The sequence below is a fragment of the Coturnix japonica genome, chromosome 4 (assembly GCF_054131305.1).
Source record: "Coturnix japonica strain WE chromosome 4, WE-NBRP24, whole genome shotgun sequence".
NCBI classification, from domain to species: domain Eukaryota; kingdom Metazoa; phylum Chordata; class Aves; order Galliformes; family Phasianidae; genus Coturnix; species Coturnix japonica.
The window spans coordinates 42,732,802-42,752,605 of NC_140666.1; the positions used below are offsets into that span (position 1 = coordinate 42,732,802).

Sequence of the window (19,804 nt, forward strand, 5' to 3'; positions counted from 1 at the left end):
AAGAATCAAGAACATTTAATGGACTGAATCATTTTTCAAATGTTTGTAAGGCCATGGGAAGAAATCAAAATTGAAGTAATGCTGTAGACCCTTATCAGCAAAAGGTAAGGGAAAAGATCTTATCCAGTGAGGCTGGAAAAGACTGCACTGCATTTTCTTTGCTGACAGGAAGTGATCTTTCTTAAACCAAAATTTCAAAGAAAGGTTGAAGCCTTGTAAGTTACTCAAGTGTGAAGTTAAATCATTTGCTGGGGCTAATTAAATATTCTGTAAATTATTTACACCAATTTAAAGTCTTCCCAAGTTCCACTGTCCTGAAAGTAATCAGTTTTTTTTTTAAAAAAAAAAAAAGAAAAATGAGTAGATGCTTTTGCTACTACAGTTAGTACTACAGTTTTTGCTACTGCTAGTCTTTTTTGCCTTGTTGAATTCTGGACGTTGGTCTTCCTGTATTTACACATACCCATACATCTGTATGCATATATAAACATTTTGTTCTCTGTGGAAACTGCAATCTCCTTGTTTTAGTTTTTTGTTTGTTTGTTACTTGGAAACCTATTAAATTGCTGGCAGACTCCAAACTGCTGTTTGGTTTTGGATGGCCTCACAATTTAAAATTCCCTATTGTTTCATGGAGTTTTATTTTTAGGCATACCACTGTCCACCTGAATTGCTCCTTGGAAGAATTGAGAAGCCACACAGCCAAGAATCACAGAACAGCAGACTCAGAAATCTTTTGATTCATACCTTAAAATAGGGCAGATATCTTTCTTTTAAGGGGAATCTGTTGCTGAATTTTTTTGTTTATCAACATGGATTCCTTCTGGAATTCTGGAACTTTGTTTCTAGGGAAAGTTATCTTGGTAGTCTGTGTCAGTTCTGAACTCTGTCAATCTCAGTTCCTACTCTTATCTTTTTCGTAACTTTCTACTGCATGTGAATTTCCTATTCCATTCCCGCCAGTTCTTTGTTTTCAATTTCAGGTATTTGTGGGCCATTATGTCCTTTCACAGCTAAAAGCTTCTCACACTGTTAATTACTGTTCATATATTTTTTTTAATATCTAAATTCTGCATTCAGCTCTCTTATTGCAAAAATATTGAGACAAGGCTGTAGCTCGCTCTAGAATAAAACAGAAAAGCAAGAAGAGTCTTAAAATGATCATGTTTTTGTAAATCATTTTCAGAATGTCAAGAACGTGTGACTGTAATTAGTGTATTCTGAACTCTGGGAGAAATAACCAGTGAACAGTCCCTGCTGTTCTTACTGAATGCCTAAATCACTTGGCAATTTTCCAGTTGCCACAGTTTTCTTTGGGGAAAAGTACTAAACATCAAAGTTATTTTACATTGTGTTGAAAATGGAAAATGTAGTAGGATTTCATCACAAAATGAAGAAGTTGTTCATTACTCTGGAGATGCACACTGTCCATTTCTCTCTTCCAGTTATTATCCAAGTAGGTAGGGAACCTGATATTTTTATAAGAAAAAATGTTGTACTTTTATTTTTTTTAAACACAAATATATTGTCTTCAGTGGAAGTAAACCATACACTAAAGGGCAGTATCCTACCTGAATATGGATAGTTTTTTCAATGGGAAATCAATAGATGACATCATTCATTCCATTTTAAACACAGTAACTAACGTCATCCAACTGGAGTAGTCTGCGTCCGGCTCCAATTTCAGCTTCATTAGCTCACTACAACCTTAATAACTGAGTTTTCTGGAATGACTCTTTCATTGATGGTAGTGTATCAGCTCTATTCCTGGCAATGCATCAAAACTGTTTGAAATGGACAGAGAAAGCTTGACTGTAGTGCCTCTATTTTCTTCAAAGAATTAGATGCCTTGTATAGTAATTTACAATAGCCTTGTAAATTGACGGTGCTGCAGTACCTTATCCAAGACACTTGGGACAAACACAAGAAGTGCAAATATGCCTCATGTTTGTCTGATGCACTGCGCTAGGTTCAGCCCAGAATGCAAGACAGGGTAATATTGTCTTTGCCAAACTGCAAACAGGAGATGCAAAGCTAACCAGACTTTTTACAATGATAGAAAAGTAAATGGTTTTCTTTACACTTTGTCAGAAGATACGTGAAGGATGTTTGTTATGTTTCTTGCTGCAAAGATCATGCTTATTTTAGTTTCTCTCACTTTTTTTTTTTTTTTTAATACACTTTGTTAATTTTGCTTTGACTACAGCTTATTTTTAGGATGCTTCATGTTTAATAGTTATCTACTTTCTTCCCAAGTTGAGTAGTATTTGCTTAAGTGTTACACTTTGCTCCTTCGGCTCAGAGTATTCCACTCTTAAGTTGGGGTTTTTGGGTTTTGAATTACACAGCTCTAAGAGAAGTTCATTCTGTGTACTGTTGTGCACATCAAGCACAAAGTAATAGTTTCATAGTTTCATAGTTTTTTGTGCGGGTTGGAAGGGACCTTAGAGATCATCGAGTCCAGCCCCCGGGATTCGAACCTCTGTGTAGCAGAGCGGCACTTCTACCACTTGCGCCACAGGGGGGATTCGAACTCCGGGCCCCAGTGTTGCAAGGCGGCGTCTTTAACCACTGCGCCACCGGGGCACACAATGTTGTAATGTTGGGATTCCCTTTTTTTCACCCAACTGATAGCATATAACTTTGTCAAAACAGCAGGCCACACAAGGTTCAGCAACGCTGAATGCTTTTACAGCAAAATTGTCAGGCTTGTAAGAGTCATATATCTGACAAATGGGAGTTGATCCAAAAATCCCAATTTCTGTACACTGCATGAAATATCTCTTTGATATTCTGCATGCATTTATTTTTGAGTCAGTAGTCTACTTTGCAAAGGCATTTAGTGAAGTCATTACAATGACTGTGCTTCAATTATGTTCTTCTGTTGCACTGTTAATAGTTTTCTTACGCTTCTCTTAAACAGCTTGCTGTGTTATCATTTATACTTGAGCAAAAAACTAAAGCTTAAAATGTCTTTTCTGGTTTTTCATAAAAGTTTCTGAGTATTTGACTGCTGAATTTTTTTTGAAAACTGTGCTTCTTAAATGAGAGAGACAACACAGAAGATGGATATGTGTGTGTTTATCTATCAGTGTCATAGCAAGATTACTTGTTTTTACTGATTTTTATTTATTTATTTTGACGCTACTTGTTTTTTTGTTTTTTTCCATGATCAGAGATTGACATTGAGCGTTGTGTTCGTGAGTCAATCAACCTGTTTCGCTGGACGCCAAAGAGTGCAACATACCGGCAATATGCACAGCCTCCTCGGCAAGCCAATGAGAGCAATGGCACAAGAAGTTCAATGTCCTGCTTTTCTGTAGATTATCAGGAAGCACCTAGAGGTGACCTGGTAAGTGCCCTAACAAATGGAAGGAGGAAGATGAGTGATGCAGCCTGCCATGAAAAAACCACTTTCCACTCCTACATTAACAAACGCACTAGTGTTCACCTTGTTTAGTGCAAAACTTCATACGTTTCATGTTTGTTTCTTTGCTGTAGTCCTTATCTACTAGTCTTTTCCTTACACCTATAGCACTCACATAAGAATTGCAATTGATAGTTCATGCATTTATGGGGGGAGAACTGCTGTTGTTCCGTTAAGGTTTTTTATTTTTTTTTTTTGCAACATTTCATTGTATGTTTTTTGTCCTTTCTTTAGTTATAGGACAATTTTATTTTCCCTTTACAGTTGTATAGCAAAAGGGCCTTGCAGTCTACTAATACGTTCTTGATCTGGACGTTACAACTACTCTAGAGCTGGCTTTCTTCTTCGCTTGCAGTGTGAAGGGGTTTCTTGAAGCCATGTTATCTGTCCTAGGGCTTTCTTAGTTCTTTACTAATTTTCCAGTTCTTTTGATTAAGCAGTAAGGAAATACCTGCCATAGCTTGCTCACAGGTATTTAGATTCTCACTACCAAGCACAAGGGTTTGACACCTTCATCACATACTCTGATGTTTTTATCAGGTGATGAGTGGGATTAATCTGTGTCTGATTAATTGTGATGAAAAATCCAGTGCTGTGAATTAACTGCTCAGAAATGTAGTGCTTTATTCTCTGTTTTGTTTTGTTTCTCTGAACAGTAAGTAAAAAGCTTTTTAGTCACACAGGGTATTTTGTTAGTTTTGTTAAACTTTACTGCTTTGAACTTAAACTTCTTTGATGTACCTGCCAGTGAAATATTTCTTTTTGTGCTGGATCTCTGCCTCTCCCCACTCCTCTTCCAGCTCCGTGGTATTCTTTGTTACCACAACAGACCACTGCCCCAGTCTACCTGTAGAACTACAGACAGCCTTTGTCTCAGGAGAAAAATAATAAAAAGAACAGTTTCTCACTAAGAACTAGGTCGCTGGAAAGCGATGCAGGCAGCCCTGACAGTTTTTTCCATCTTGATATGTCAAGCTAAAGATATGGCTCATGTTGTTTTGAGAGGTAGTATGTGAGTTCTGTCTTGGCAAGGAAAAAATAGTGAATAAGGTTATGTCTATATAGCTTTTAATATCAGCAAAAATATTATTCTTTCTACTAAGATCTGATATTAGTTTCTTTTGTCAAATACATTATCTGTAGGGTGCTGCTCATTTGAAATGATTTCTTTCCTTCCTCCCAGTCTTCTCTCTTTCCTTGTCAGACTTTTAAGTGAATTGAATGTTTTTTGGTTTTATTTAACCTTCTGTGCTCTACAATCCAGATTCATTCATGGATACATTACAAAAGTAGGGGGACAATATCCACAGTATACACTTGCCCTGTCTGTTTTGCCAGTTGCATGAGGTTTGTGTCTTTTGGTCAGTTTTTCCCAGCTTCTCCAAACATAAGCTTTGTATTGTTGCTTATGTCTGAATACTTAAATAGTTCTTATACCTGAGTGTGATATTCTGTCACCTTTTTTGTTCTATACTGCAGTTTTGTTCTTGTTTCTATTACTGCATTTTCTGGAAGTCTTAGCCACAAATCTGGACTCCAAGAACTAGACCTGCAAATGCAGGACAAAAAGAAACTCCAAAGAACTTACGAGATTTAAGAAATAGTAGGTGAGATATAAAGGCAATTGGGAAGAAAAATGAAATGGCACAGGTACTGATGATCGTCATACAGAAATTTCAGCCAGCACCACTGTTGCTGTGTTGTTCTGGCAATGCATGAAGGGGCTTCTGGAAGGAGCTAAGGACTGCAAATTCATAGAATAATTCAGATAGGAGGTCATCTGGTACAAATTCCAGCAGAAAACAGACAAAACACTAAATTTAGGTGTGCTTGCCAAGGGCTTTGTCCTGTCATATCACAAAAACTTCCAAAGAAAGCAATTATGCAGTCTCTTTTTATAGCCTGATCCAATCCCTAACATTCTTAAATGTGAAGGTGTTTTCATCTAGGTGTTAGCTTTTCTTATTGTATGACAAGATAGTAAATAGACTAGTTTACACAGTCCAGTATGTGCGTATGCTCTGTGTGTAAAAGCAAGAGTGAAGAGACTTGGAAGCAGCACAGGGGTGAAAGGGAGAAAGCAGCAATGATCTTCTGAATTGGTAAATGGAGCAGAGATTTGTATCTGTAGCAGAGAAAAACATCCATTGTTTTGGGTCAAGCAAAGCTTCTTCCATTTCCCGAAAGACGTGTTTGGGTCTTTTTTTCTTTTTCCCAATAGTAATTTTATTTTTATCCCAGAAGTGATTTTTGTTTATAATGCCCGTAACTAGGCTCTTCCATCTCATGATTTCCAAGAAAGTAAACTGATGTTTTCACTGTTTCATGGAGAAGAAAAATAAATACCCCAACTTTTATTGCTTTCCCTTTTGTTTCTGCTTTTTGCTTAGCAGAGGAATACTTGTGATTCACTGCAGCATAACCGATGGTTTAACCTCTTGAAGCTTTAGAGATCTACTGTAGTTTGGAATCGTTGGTGTTTTTTTAGCTCATTACTTGGAGGAGTACTCTGTTGTTTATGCAGAAATCTGTGAACATTTTAGCTTTTTTCTGTAGGTAAGAGGAACCTAATATCATGGACACTGGTAAGGGAACAGGTTCAAATATGATGTTCTGGGGTAAAAGTTTTTGCTCTCATTTCTTATACTTTTGTGTCAGATTTGGAGATAAGTTTGTTTATATGAATTTTATATAATTTAACAAATTAACAAATTTAACAAATATATTTGTTACTGAAATATACTGTTTATGCTCAAAGGTTGTGGGTATTTTGGTTGTGTTTTTGCGTGTTTCTGTTAATCCTGGAACTGTGTGTTTCTTACAGTCGTGTCCTCTACTAGTGTTTGCTGCCTCAGGAAAACTTTTTTTCTACTTGAAAGTCGTGGAGTCTGATTTTAATCTTCAGTACACACCATAGCCTAAAGGAGTTTCTAAAGCTCCTCTCTGTGTCCTTGCTGGTCACTCTAGCTCTTAAAAAAGTACTTTGCTGTTTCCTCAACTGTTTAGCTGGTTCATGTGGAGCAAGCAGATTGTGCTACATTTATATCCCCAGTTTTATATTCATGGGCCACCTCTGTATTTAAGGATGGGAAGAGCAGGAAATAATTCCTTTAGAAACAAAGTGTTTAGTTAATTTATTTCCAAACACTGTCTCCTACTCATGTACTAGTATTTTGTTTTTAAGCTGCTTCAGTATTTTTCTTAAGTGCTTTTTATTGGCTACTCAAATATTTGTATATATCTGCATGTTACAGTGCTTTGGTTAGAAATAGCATGAGAAGAATTTGCCCCTGGGTGAACACTCTTCTCCCTGAAACAGCAGCCAGTAAAGCAAACTGTTTTGACTTTTTTTTTATTATTAGTGCTGCTTAGTTTTCATTTTAGTGACATCTATTTGCAGCTTTGTAAATAGGCTTGGGTGCTCTCCTCCCTCCCGGTCTTGGGTGTTGCTTAATCTTTTGCTCTTTCAGCCAATAAGCATATTTTTACTGAGATAAAATCTCAAGGAGGAAATAGTTTCAGAGAGGATGAATGTACATCTTAAGTGGATTAGCATGTGTATTTTGAGAAAGATAGAATGTCAAAAATAAGAATTAAAATCCTTTAAATTTATTCCTGAATTTTAATTAGGGGTTACTCAAATTTGTCTTTAATTTCTTCTTGGCCAGTACACTGATGACTTTTTTTTTCTTACTTACCCTAGTGCATTAAACTTGCCTTCATGCCTTAGGAAACCCCAACGTGTTGTTCTTAAACATCAAGGAGTCAGAGACAAATACTGTTTGACATACAAAAGTTTTCCACTGTGCTTCCATCTTTCTTACAGACATGTTAGATGTTCACACACTCTCCAGCTACCTGCATACTTCTGCAGGATGCAGTTCCTTTATCTGTCTGTTTCTCAGTTGAAGTGTGGCAGATGAATTCCCAGAAGTCTCCTGGCTGTTACCATTGTGCCTTTTGTCTTTCTTCTACTGCCCATCCTTTTTTCAGGGATGTGAGTTCTTGGTAAAATATTGAGGAACGAAAGCATTGAGCTGGGGAAAAGCTTCTGCATGATTATTGATCTTCAGGTGACATCAGTTCAGTTTTTCCTTTTTGATGAAGCAGAAGGAGAATAACCTTTGTGGAAAGGTGATTTAATGTTTTGATGAAACAGTACAAATAGAAAAGCTGTGGTTTGTATCCATAGTACTATTAAGCATATTTTCCTAAGGTAACTGGATAGGTTCTATAACAGACTTCTTACAGATGGCAATTTGGGCTTATTTGCTATTGCTATTTGCTGTATTTTGCTAAAGCTCAATTGCCTGTCATTTCCTCCAGTATCCGCATAGGATATAGTTGTCCATATAAAGTCTGTTGTCTATGTTTGTATCAAGTCATTTGTGTGTAATAATTGTTGTGTGCAGTCCATCTCCATCAGAGCAGAACGGTGAGTAGTGTGTATACCAAGACTTGTGTTTCTGTTTGCAGACCAGCAAACATCCAAGTGCAAGGTCTGTGGTGTTCACTATTAAATGCATTCAGGCTCAAGGGTCTTCTATCTGCAATAGCCAGTTCCAGGCTTATATTGTAGGCTTTTTGCAGCCTTCCTGATTTCCTGCTAATAGCTGAAATAAGGATATGTTTTCACTTCTGATTTTCAAAATGGCTTAGTTAAAATAACACCTTCTGCAAGAAATATTTAACTAGGCACATGATAATTAACTCATCATATTCTGGAAAATAGTCTTAAGAATTTTCGAAAGCTTCAGAACTTTCTGAATATTTGGTAGCTTTTTGAAGGAGTGGTTTCTTGTTTGTAGTAAAACTTATCAGCCAATGTGAGGAGCAGAAATGTAAAGAAATTGACTGAAGAAAGTCTTGTAGCACTACTTTCACTCAAATAAATGTATTTTATTACATTTTAGGACTTTTCCCAATAGGAAATAAGGCATTACATCAATTACTGGTGTAGATAAAGCAAGAAATAGATTGACTTAGGAAATAAGTGACGATAAATGTTAGAGTCTCTAATGAATGTTATGGTGGTTTGAGTTCTAATATAAATAGTTATTATTTTAATTGAATGTAAGCTGATTGTAACAAATGTGCTCTATTTTTGTAGCTGAGATGGAATTAAATGAGAATGTTTATAAGAGTATAAATATTATTTAGATGAGACTTTAATAGCTTGTTAGATGCTCGTTTAGATCTTATTCAGATATTGTAAACATATTTGTACAGGAGTTCTGGTCTTAGGAGTCTCCTTGGGATGTGTTTATTGGCTGTGAATATAAATGGTGCACTTGGAGCAGCCAGAGCTCTCTCTGCAAGCCTTAGCCTCAGGTTCTGGATTCACGGATTTCCCATCCCATTCCTCCTCACAAACCTTTGTGATTATACTTGCTTTGAAGTTGAAAGCTGATTGGCTTTGACCTTTTTGACCTCTCACAATTGGGATTCCATGACTGAGTAACAAAAAGGGGGGGAGGAGGGGGTTGCTGGCTTTTTTTGTTTCTTTTTAAGTACACCTGTAAAAATAAAGTAAGTAGTTCTTTCTTTAAATCTTGCGGGCAAGTTCTTTATAGTTCACATCATTATCATGCGATGTTTTTTAAATCATTTCTAGTTTGAAAATTGTTTTAAAATCAAATTTGAGCTTTGGTGACCATTTTAATTGATAAGCAGGAGCTACTGTGTGGCAAATTCAGGAGCATGGCAGCTACTGGTTTGCCACAGGTGGTATAAGTTTGGCTTTAATCCAACTCTGTCTCCTCTTTGGTGCATGACTGTAACTTCCAATAGAGCGTATCCTGTGAGAAGACATTGTTGGAGATGCATGTGATACACTGATAAAGTAGCCTCTGATCAGTCATTATCAAAGTTATTAGGGTATTGAAGAGAAAAGCATGGGAAAATCAGAGCTTACTAAGTTTCTTTGGTGGTGTTACACCTTCCCATCTGTGCTCACCACTCATTTGATATTGGCAGTTCCTAAAGTGTCACCATGATTTTTATCTGTGCTTCTTTGGCCAGCACTGACGGATGCCAATTTTCTGTATTGATTATTAATGGGTGATCTCTGAGCAGAGTGGTCTGGTATGGCTCCATTCTTGATAGTTCTGTCCTGTGTGTGTTTCTTTCCACGTGTGCAGCAGGAGTAAATCTGGTCCTAGGACTAAGCTTTAGCAAGAAAGAATTCTCCGCTTTGTCTCACTGAAATATAATAGTAAAATATTCAAACTTTTCTTCACTTTTTTTTTTTTTTTTTTTTTTTAGTTCACCTTCTATGCATGGAGAACACTTAGTAGCAGTTACCTCAGTGTTTTAATAATTTCTCTGGTAATTTTTTATCAGTTTTCTTAACTATGTGATGTAAGATAACATTTAGATTTTCCTCTGAGAAATGACTAAGGAGTCAACTTGTGAGCACATGAGGAAAGTGAAATTTCAGTCCACAGGTGTCCTGAATTTCAAGCTGTCTGTCTGTCTGAAGATGCAAAAATCCTTTATTATTATTATTATTCTTTAAACATTTCAGCCCCAATCCTGGTTGTCTCTGAGTGGGAAAGCTACATTGAAAGTGTCTTTTTGGCAGTCAGCATAAGTAGTTGTTGCTGTTTCCTGTGTAATGGTTTTATTTCATATTTCTTTAAAATAATCCTTTTTTTTTTCTTTTTTCTTTTTTCTTTTTTTTTTTTTTTTTTTTTTTTTGAGTGCAGCATGTGTTTTTTTGCAGTGAAACATGCTTGTGAATTTATTTTAGGAGAGAAGCAACTCTCAGAATGAACCCACCAAATGTACTAAGTCCATACTTTATGGCCAGCTTGGTTCTAAAAAGCTTTGTGCTTTATTCTGCTTCTGATTAGTATACTTAGATACTGCAGAGAGAAATGGTCTGCTTACTATGACTTTCTTGTGTTTGTGTGCTTGTAGCATTAGGAGGCAATTGAGTTTGCCAGAAATATTTGAAGCTGGGTTTTGGAGGAAAAGTAAATTCAAGGACATTGGGGTTTTTTGCACACAAATGTTATGAAATGCACAGGCACAGCTGCATTCTGCCAGTTCCTGAAGCACTAATTTCATCTTGTGCTATGTTCTGTGTTTACCTTATATCAGTGCTGTGAAAGTTTTGTCTTAGAGCATGCTGCTCTGTAAACAGTGATACCAAAGAAGTATAATAAAACGGGATTTTCAGAACATGGGGAAGGAGTGTATTATGTGGGAGATAAATGTATTTATATCCATCAAAAGCCTAAGCTTAGGGTTTTGATTTGTTCTTAGTGCACACCTCAGGTTTCTCTCCTACCCTATGTTTTTCTTCTCTAAACATCCTAGTGCTATTCTACCTTTGTTCATACTCATTTAGAAAATAACAGCAACCAAAAAGATTGATTTCTTTTTTTAGTTATTATTTTTTTAATCAAAGTTCCCAGACCCTGAAGTTACAGATGTGATCATACCGTGAGGGAGAAGAAATTCTTCTTCCGTTTGCAGTTTGCATTGAGGTGTGATACTAAATTCCTGTTGTTTTTGTTTTCGAAGAGGATAGGGGTACCTCTGGCAGCTAGTGTTCTTTAGAGTCTGTAACTTGTTTTTCTACAAAATATTACAATTTCTTGTCAAAGAGACAGTATCTATCAAGAGAAAAATGTAAGCACTGATAGAAACTGAGGAAGGCATGCAAGATTGTTCTTGTTCCTTCTAGTTTTATGTCGTATTAAGTACCTTGTGGGTGTTCTCAAGCACAGCTGGATTATGGCTGTAATTTAAGTTGGTTCCCTGTAGTGGTGAGAAGTATTTACCTGTTTTATCACATCAGAGACAGTAACGAAGGAGACCTTGCAGCATGCCTGTCTGGCTGCATGCAGGGAATAATTTTGTCTTTCTGCTCTGCTGACTCAGTTGATTGACTCAATTATATTATTCAAGGGAGATAGAGTGAAGTTTCCTTGATAATTAGCTACTTGGCAAGCAGAGGTCACTTAGTTTTTTGTAGACTGCTTATAGTTATGTAATAAGATTTGGAAGATATTGATGAATGATGACAAGCCAAGCATTGTTGTTTGTTCCCTTCCCTAATCTTCCCTAGTCACTGTTCTCACCTCTCTGCAGCATCAGGTCACACAAAGAGGGATGGGAGATGTGAAAGAGGCCATGCTCCAAGGTGGGTCAGGTCTGCCTATAAAATGTTCTTGTGGTGCAGGATCAGCTGCAGAGCAACCCTGCTGGAAGCATGGGTCTGGGTGTTTCTTCAGTCTCTTTAAAGTGCAGGATCTGGAGCTGGGAACTCTGCGAGAGGGAGAGGACGAGTACAGGATAAGGGCATACATAGCTAATGGGAATGGGGGGAGATGGGTAGCGTAGAGAAGGTGGGATACCAATGTACTGACCTGGAAATCTGCAGAGCTGAGTATGATGGCAAGGGGGGAGAGTCTGAGGCATAACAGTAAGTATCTTAGTGAGGCTGCATAGAAAACAATAGCCCTATAGTGCACGAAAAATTTTAGTAAACGTTTCCTAGTAGCTGTAAGTTTATATGTTCCTTCCTTTTAAGTAGTCCTGACTGAAAATTTAAAACAAACAAGCAAAAAACCTTTGAGACCTTATTCTTTGATTCCATGTTAACAGTGGTCATAAAAATGTTGTTTTGGGGGGTGAGAGCTTGAGACTGCATATGTGAACCTTGTTTATTTGTTATTATTAGACTACTTTTTGCCTATGTAGCCTTCTTTGTGTCAGTAGTAGTTGATTTATGCATTATTCTTTCTGTGTGGTTGCAGGAGCAAAATACTTTTCACTATCAAAGCTGTTATTCTGTTTGTTTATAAGGAAACAGCAAAAAATAAATCCAGCAAAAATAAATGTACAAAGTACAATGATTTTAGGGATTCGGTACTGCCTTTATCTACTCATTTATCAAGGATAAAAAGAAAAACAATTGCATGGGAAATTCTAAGTGGAAACACTGGGAGTGAGTGTTTTCAGTCATGAAATTGTTCCAGGTGATGGTTAGATGGCTAAAATTCCGAGTGTTCTTGCTTGATCTTGATTGATTGCCTTTTCAGATACATTGTCTGTCAGGAAAACTGCTTTTGATTTAAAACATGGTAGCAATGGCTTGGCCTACTTGGCAAGGCAGCTACAAATCTGCATGAAATGTCAATTCTTGCTTTTTCTTCATCTTTTTTCTACCTATTTTCATCTGACTGCTATGTTTCAGTTTGTATAAAACAGTGCTACTCTGTAGGAATATGTTTACCCCGATGCTTCTTTGGGAACATGACCTTGAATGCTGTATTTAGATGGAATAGCAATACAAAAGCTTTCTTACATTAGCGGTACTTCAACAAAAAGCAATACATTTGCTAGAAACTGATGTGACCCTTGATTCTAAGGTGCATCTTTTTGTGGTTGCTGTGTGAATCTGCTTTTTCTTTTTTTTTTTCTTTTTTTTTTTCTTTTTTTTTTTTTCTGGTTTTGTTTGATCAATTCTTCACATATCTTCCAAAACTCTCTTCTTCTAAGCTGGTTTTAAAATGTTATTTCTTTCGTACTCTTGGTTATACATGAATGCATTTATTTCAGAAACAAAGCAATATATTCCAAAAGAAGGGAATGACATTGTCTGTGAAGAGTGTTTTCTTCTTGTAGGACTCTTAAGAAAAAAGTATTTTACTTGAACCCTAGCTTTTTAATTATATTGACTTTCAGGCTGACGTTCCTTATGTATTAATTTTGTTGCAGTAAATTATGCCAACTTCAAAGACAAAAGCTGGGGAGCCCTGCTTCTACTTAGATAAAGCTATCCTTTATGTGGATAAAAAGTTACTTTATAGCTTCTGTGTTTATCAGATGGGACTGTTAAATTCAGGTTCAGCAGAACTATAGAAACTTGCTTATTTTCTCAGCAATGTATATCTTCATTTAATAGCAAGGATGAAATGCCTGTAAGAGATTACTGCTAATGGAAAAGTAGATCGGGGTTATGATTGCACTAGCCACATGTTCTGAAGTGCTTTAATCTTTCGGAAGCTTGACTTCTAACTTGAGAATGCTTAAGCGGCTTTGATTCTAATATTAAAAAGAAAAAATCAAAATTCTTAATGACTGTTTCTTGTTATTAGGGAGCAGTAAAGGGATATGGCTTAGCAATTCCCAGACGTATTTTAAAATTAGCGGGGTAAGAAGAATAATTTCTTTACTCTTAAAGTACTTAAGATGCTGTCGGAGAAACTTCTGGGAGGTAACTAGACCTTAAGCTTCAGTATAAGTATTTATATTTGCTATAGTATGGTGGTGATTAAGCAGTCTTCTCTGATGAACAGCTTCTTATATCTGATTAGTCTAAATTAATATTCACCATTGAAGTTAGTAAATGCTAAAATAAATCTGTTTGTGAATGTCAGCTGACTTCTCTTGCACCTTTTCTTAAATGATTGGCTGGCCTAATGTGAGGAGAGTGATTGCTGAGGTGTGGAAAACAACTTAAACAGGTAAAGAGCAGGGGAGGTGTTAAAGGTACAGAATGATCTGTGAGATTTGGAGTTAGGGGCTGTGATAGCCTGAAGTCTAAACTCAAGTCCAGTGCATAATTGCAAGTCTGTTTACCAGGATGGTGATGTGCAGATGAGACATGAGGAGGATCTGGCAGAAGGATTGATGTATTGGTGTTAGCCATGTTTAGCTCGAGCCGACTGACAAGTCATCAGAGAAATACTGTAAGGAAAATATCTGATGTGAAATATGGTTGTTATCAGGGAAAAGTCACATTCTCACATGTGATTAGGAAATATGGTCTTACACATGCATTCTTGTATTTCATTTTGCAATTTGAAGGAAAGAAATTAATCTGATAAAACAGCTGTTACAGAATAGAATTGATTTGGCAATTTTATTTCCCATAAGCCTGTTGATTAGCTTTAGTTTCCAGCTTTGCTTAAAGCTTGTATAGAGATTTTGTATCACAAATTTGTCATTATATAGACAGAGCTGGATATGCTAGGTCAGAAGGAAGGAAAAAGGGGGAAAAAAAAGAAAATGAAATTAGGGCAAATGTGGTAGTAAGATTCACAGTTGAGTGTTCCTCCTTGTTTTCAACGTAGTTGGGGGGGGAAGCATGTCCTGGTTATTAAAAACCAATAGTTTTTTAATAGTGTCTAGTGTCTACCTGTAGAATGCTTCTTGTAGCTTTACACTTGATAGACAAGGGAAGACTGATTTATGTATTAGTATAAGCTAATTTTGACCATTTTGTTTTCTGCTGTAAAATTCATGCTATCTTTGCTAATTTATTCCTCCCTGTGGCGTTCATCTCATATGCACAATAATAATTGTATAAATAAAAGTAGGAAGTGGTTGCATTACTAGAGTCGTCACAGAATTGCAGAATGTTAAAGGTTGGAAGGTACCTCTGGAGATATCTAATTCCAAACCCCCTGATGATGCAGCTTTCCAAGATATGGACTACTGAATTCATTTGACAAGTCTGAAGTTTGTCAGGAGCGTTTGACTTTGAGCTTTGACTACCTCATCGTTGCCTTCCTGTACTTGAAGGGAGCATATAAACAGGAGGGGGAATGGCCATTTATGAGGGTTGATAGTGATAGGACAAGGAGGAATGGTTTTAAACTGAGATGGGGAGGTTTAGGTTAGATATTAGGAGGAAGTTTTTCACACAGAGGGTGGTGACGCTCTGGAACAGGTTGCCCAAGGAGGCTGTGGATGCCCCATCCCTGCAGACATTGAAGGCCAGGCTGGATGTGGCTCTGGGCAGCCTGGTCTAATGGTTGTCAACCCTGCACATAGCAGGGGGGTTGAAACTAGATGATCATTGTGGTCATTTTCAACTCAGGTCATTCTATGATTCATGATAAAATGGTTGTCCTTTTTATTAGCGTCTTCTTCTACAAGAATAAGATATCAACACAGTCTGAAGGTATTTCAGAAGAGGCTCCCTGTAACAATTCCTAGCCATTCTGTTTGCTCATGTGAAAATAGAAGAATTCACTAGTAGCAGCTGAAGTCTTAGTCATAAACAACTTTTGCCTCTGTTTGACCTCCTGTAAAATAGGAGCTTTTAAAGGCTGCACAGGACAAACCAGTCTTGTAAGATGACTAAGCTCTAAGGGTATCTTTGATGTATATAACTTGGAGTAAGTTGACTTCCATTATGTTTTTTGTATCTATATCCTACCTGTTAACTCTCTATCTGCTGAATTAAAGCATAATCTCTAAAAAGATCTAAAATTTACCTGTGATTTTTCATATTGAGACAACAGCGCTAACAGAAAATAAAATATTGCTGCCAAAGGCTATAAATCAGTGTTCATTAACTATTTAACACCATTGTGTACACTGACGTATATTTAATAACACAATATATGAAAGTTTTCAAAAATAGGCACTTTTAGCAGTTACTTAATAGTTGTAATGAATTAGGAAGGAGAAGATTTTATTTCCATCTACCTGAGCTGTCATAATTTGAGGCTGTCAAATAACTAGAAGTTGCAATGAATGCTGTGTCTTTTTTAACTCTATCACCTTTATATTACTTCTTTTTTTTAAGTCTAGGGATTCTATCAAGTTGGATGACCTGAAGGCAGAGGTATCACCACGGATTTCAGCGGAAGATCTGATTGATCTTTGTGAATTGACAGGACCAAGTCATTCCAAAACACCTATAAAGAAAACAAAGTCTAGCAAGCCAAAGTTGCTAGTGGTGGACATCCGTAACAGTGAAGAGTATCCTTCAAATCCAAGTGTTAACTTTGCCCAATTATGCTCGTATCAACTACTTTCTCTGCAGGAATGTGATAACAGAAGAGTTAAAAAGAAAAAAAAGTGTCCAGTACAGTGAAAGAACTGAAGGCATTTTGTTGGTGTTGTTTAAGCATAGAGAGTACTAGCTTGCAGAGGAAATCACAGATATATTCTTACTTTCACACAAGAAGCTGTGATTGTAATGAAACCACTTTGTAGAAACAGCATAAGTGCTTGAATGCAGCTTGCTTTCGGTTTTTCACGATAGATGTTTCTAGCACACCTTCCCCAGGATTTTGGAATATTTTAGCAGACTAGTACTTTGAAAATGTGGGACACTTCCCAGATAAGTAGAAGGAAATGGAAAACTGTCAAAAGCTTGCATGCTTTGACAGTCCCTCAGTGGAAGAATCGGTTCCTACAGCCTTCTCGTACAGTCAAGTAATGCAGCCTGACTGTCTTAACATAAGGCATCTTGTTTGCTTATAATTAAAAAATAAATAAATAAATACTGAAAGGTGTCTCAAAGCTGTGTTTGTATCAGAGGTGCTACTTTGTCTACACCTTACTCTTTTTTTCTTTTTTTTTTTTTCTTTTCCAATTACATAGTCTTTGCCTGCATAGTGTCACTTACTTCTACAGCCCAGCTTTCTATATGACAGTTTGTAATGAGCAGGCAATGTTTAATTAAAAAAAAAAAAATCAGGAATTTTGTCCATCTTCTGCTTCCAAAGAAAGCAAGACCGTTCCTGTTATTTAAGTCTGGCTTGTTCTTAAAAATCTCCAGTTACAGACATTCAGCAGGTTCTCAGTAACATTAAAAAAAAAAAAATCTTCCTCTGTCTGGTCTGATTCTAGTTAGAAACTTCACGTGTATGAGAAAAGAATGAATTCTAATCAAGGTAATGTATATTCAAGAGTTATTTGCTTCCATAGTTTTCAAAAAGTATAGTTACTGTTGAGGCACTTCACTTGATCACATTATTTCCCTTTAGTGGTGGATTGATGCTAGACATTTGAGATAAAATGGATAATAAACATGTAAATAACTCCATTATACTTAATGTTTCAGCATTGTGTAGGTTGTTGAAGTACCATTTTTATTTACAATTTTATATCCTCAAAAGTATTTTTCTCAAATATTTTAGCAATGTTTATGACAAAGTATGGTGAAATAGAAAAACAAATATTTTTAATATGTACATAGAAATAAATTTATTATATATGTAGTACAGAGATTGTGAAACATTAGATAACTATCTGAAGATAAGTTTTTGTTATTGTTTGCCATACTTGAACTTGTTCTGTGTTCTTGTACACAAATTAGTCAAAGAAATACAAAACAATAGTATTTTTTCCTTTTTGTTGCAATTTTTTATTTCCTATCTCAGTAAAGATTTTCAATTAAGTAGAGATTCATTTACCTGACTAGTTTGACTCTTGTTTTCTAGAATCCTGTCTAATTTTTCTCCTGGAATTAGGCTGCTGAAAATGTGCTCCACTTTTTTTGAGGCTCTGTTCTAAAATAAGATTTTTTCATCAAGAGATGATAATTTTTAAATTCCAGTTAAAAAGAGAAGGCCCTGGATTTAAATGATCTACAAGTTTATTACTACTGTATGAAAAAGCTTTGATGCTGCTGGTTTAAATAATTTCTGCTTGCAGCATTGTGTTTTTAATTATTTAAGCTGCTTACTAGAAATTATCAAAGACAAAGCAGGTAGGGAGCAAGTAATCAAAAATGCTTAGACTATAATAATTGTACTATCATCTGTGTACAGGAATGGATTTATGTGTATTACAACCAAGATCAAAGGCAAGGTGCTTGCTTAAGTATTTCTGTAGCTTTCCTAATAGCTTGATTATAGGTCTTACTCTACTATTGTACAAATCCTATTCTGCTCTTGTGGAGTAGATTCCAAATTTCAATTACTTGAGAATCATTTGACTGCTGCAAAGTGGTTTTATGAGGCACTTTTTCATATTAAAAACCTTTATCAGACTTGTTCTTTATATTTTGTGAGTGAGTAGGCACGCTGGAGGAAGAACCTCTGTAGCTCCAGCAGTAGATTGTAATCACTGTGGCTATTTTCCCAGTGTGCTTGCATTTTATGGTAGAGTTCGGTCAATGCAGAAGACAGGCCTACTTTCTTCTTCCTTTAACCCTGAGTGAACTTGAATTATCCTGAAATTAGGGAATGTCATTTTCAGAATGTCAGCCTGGTTAGTAATAAAATTACCCCGCAAATGGTTTATCTTGTATGTCATATGCGGAATAAACCATAAAGTAAATAGAGAGCTATTAAAATGTCAGTAATTCAGGATTACATAGGAAACCGTAGGTATAATGTGTTCATATTCTGTTTAAATGACCATCATTTCAGAACTTTTACCCTGGTTAGTAGGCATGAGAATGGCTTCAGTCTTAGTGGGACTGCAGGTAAATATAAACAGATGTTTTTGTTTGGGAGTCTGAGTGCCCATTTATTAGAATTTCAGTTTGGAATCAGAATTGTAAGGGGTTTGGGAGAAGTTGGCAGGAGGTTTTAAGAAAATTTCCCAATAATCCTTATTTAGTTTTGGTTTACACTGTAAGTACTATTGCATAAAATTCCTTTGTAAGAGATGCTCCAGCTGCTCACTGGTATTTGATTCCTGGGGTCAGAATAGAGCTGGTTTGAAGTAAAATTCCGTGAAATGTACATATTCGGGATATTGGGTCTGGAGCGTGGTTTCATTTATAAGCTCTTTTTTTATAGCACCTATGAAACAAACTCTTAATTCTCTCCATTTTTCTGTGTCATTTCAGACATTGTTTTCTCTCTATATAAGTGGTAATTGAAGTCTATCAAAATATGCTAATGCTAAAGACCAGCATTGGTGTATCTTATCTGCCAGGATGAAGAGCATGTTCATTCTGCAGCTGTTTTTGTACAGCACTTCTCTCTGCCTTGCACATATCCTTAACTGTTTTTCTTAAGCTTTAACCGTGGCCACATCTCTGGCAGCATCAACGTCCCATTTGCATCAGCGTTTACTGCAGAAGGAGATCTCATCCAGTGCCCAGCAACTGCCACACTTCAGAGCTTTAAAGGAAGAGTTGTAGTGATTGTAGGAAATGCAGTGAAGAACACAGCTGCTGTAAGTCTGTAGATAGAGTGGATATAACATATATGTTTATATATAGAAATACATCACAAGAATGAATGCATACAGTAGCAGTAAATAATACGTTCTGAGTAATTTATTTATTAGTAACTTTGGGTGGGTGTCAGTACAGGATCTGGGGGAATTTTGGGTTCGTTTCTACTTATGAGCAATAACATTTGAAGTAACCAACATCTGAGAGAGTCAACATTTTTAAATGAATCATTTAACATTTTTTCACCTTTAAAATCTTTATATTGATAGGTTATGAAGGCAAAATCGGAACTTCCAAAGTCTGTCAGTAAGATCTATTTTTCAAAAATCACTTAACAGTTGCTTTTTGCAGTGATATTAAGTGTATACAAGGCAAGTAGGGAACAGCATGCATGATATGAAGTCCAAGGGAAACAGGACATAGTTCATATTACTCCAAGAAAGAAACAATGTGTTGGTTAGTTGTATTTTATTATTCAGAGTAAGTAG

General features: G+C 36.3%; 1 protein-coding gene across 2 annotated transcripts in view; it reads left to right on the top strand.

Moving 5' to 3' along the window:
• TBCK (TBC1 domain containing kinase) overlaps positions 1–19,804 on the top strand; it is an 83,162-nt gene that overhangs the window by 53,846 nt on the left and 9,512 nt on the right. The window contains exons 23-25 of one of the 2 annotated variants that reach the window (XM_015861429.3): positions 3,177–3,352; positions 15,981–16,156; positions 19,156–19,315. In XM_015861429.3, coding sequence (XP_015716915.1) covers positions 3,177–3,352; positions 15,981–16,156; positions 19,156–19,315 — 512 coding nt within the window. The remainder of the gene's footprint in view (positions 1–3,176; positions 3,353–15,980; positions 16,157–19,155; positions 19,316–19,804) is intronic. The other variant, XM_032444171.2, reaches the window with a different exon arrangement.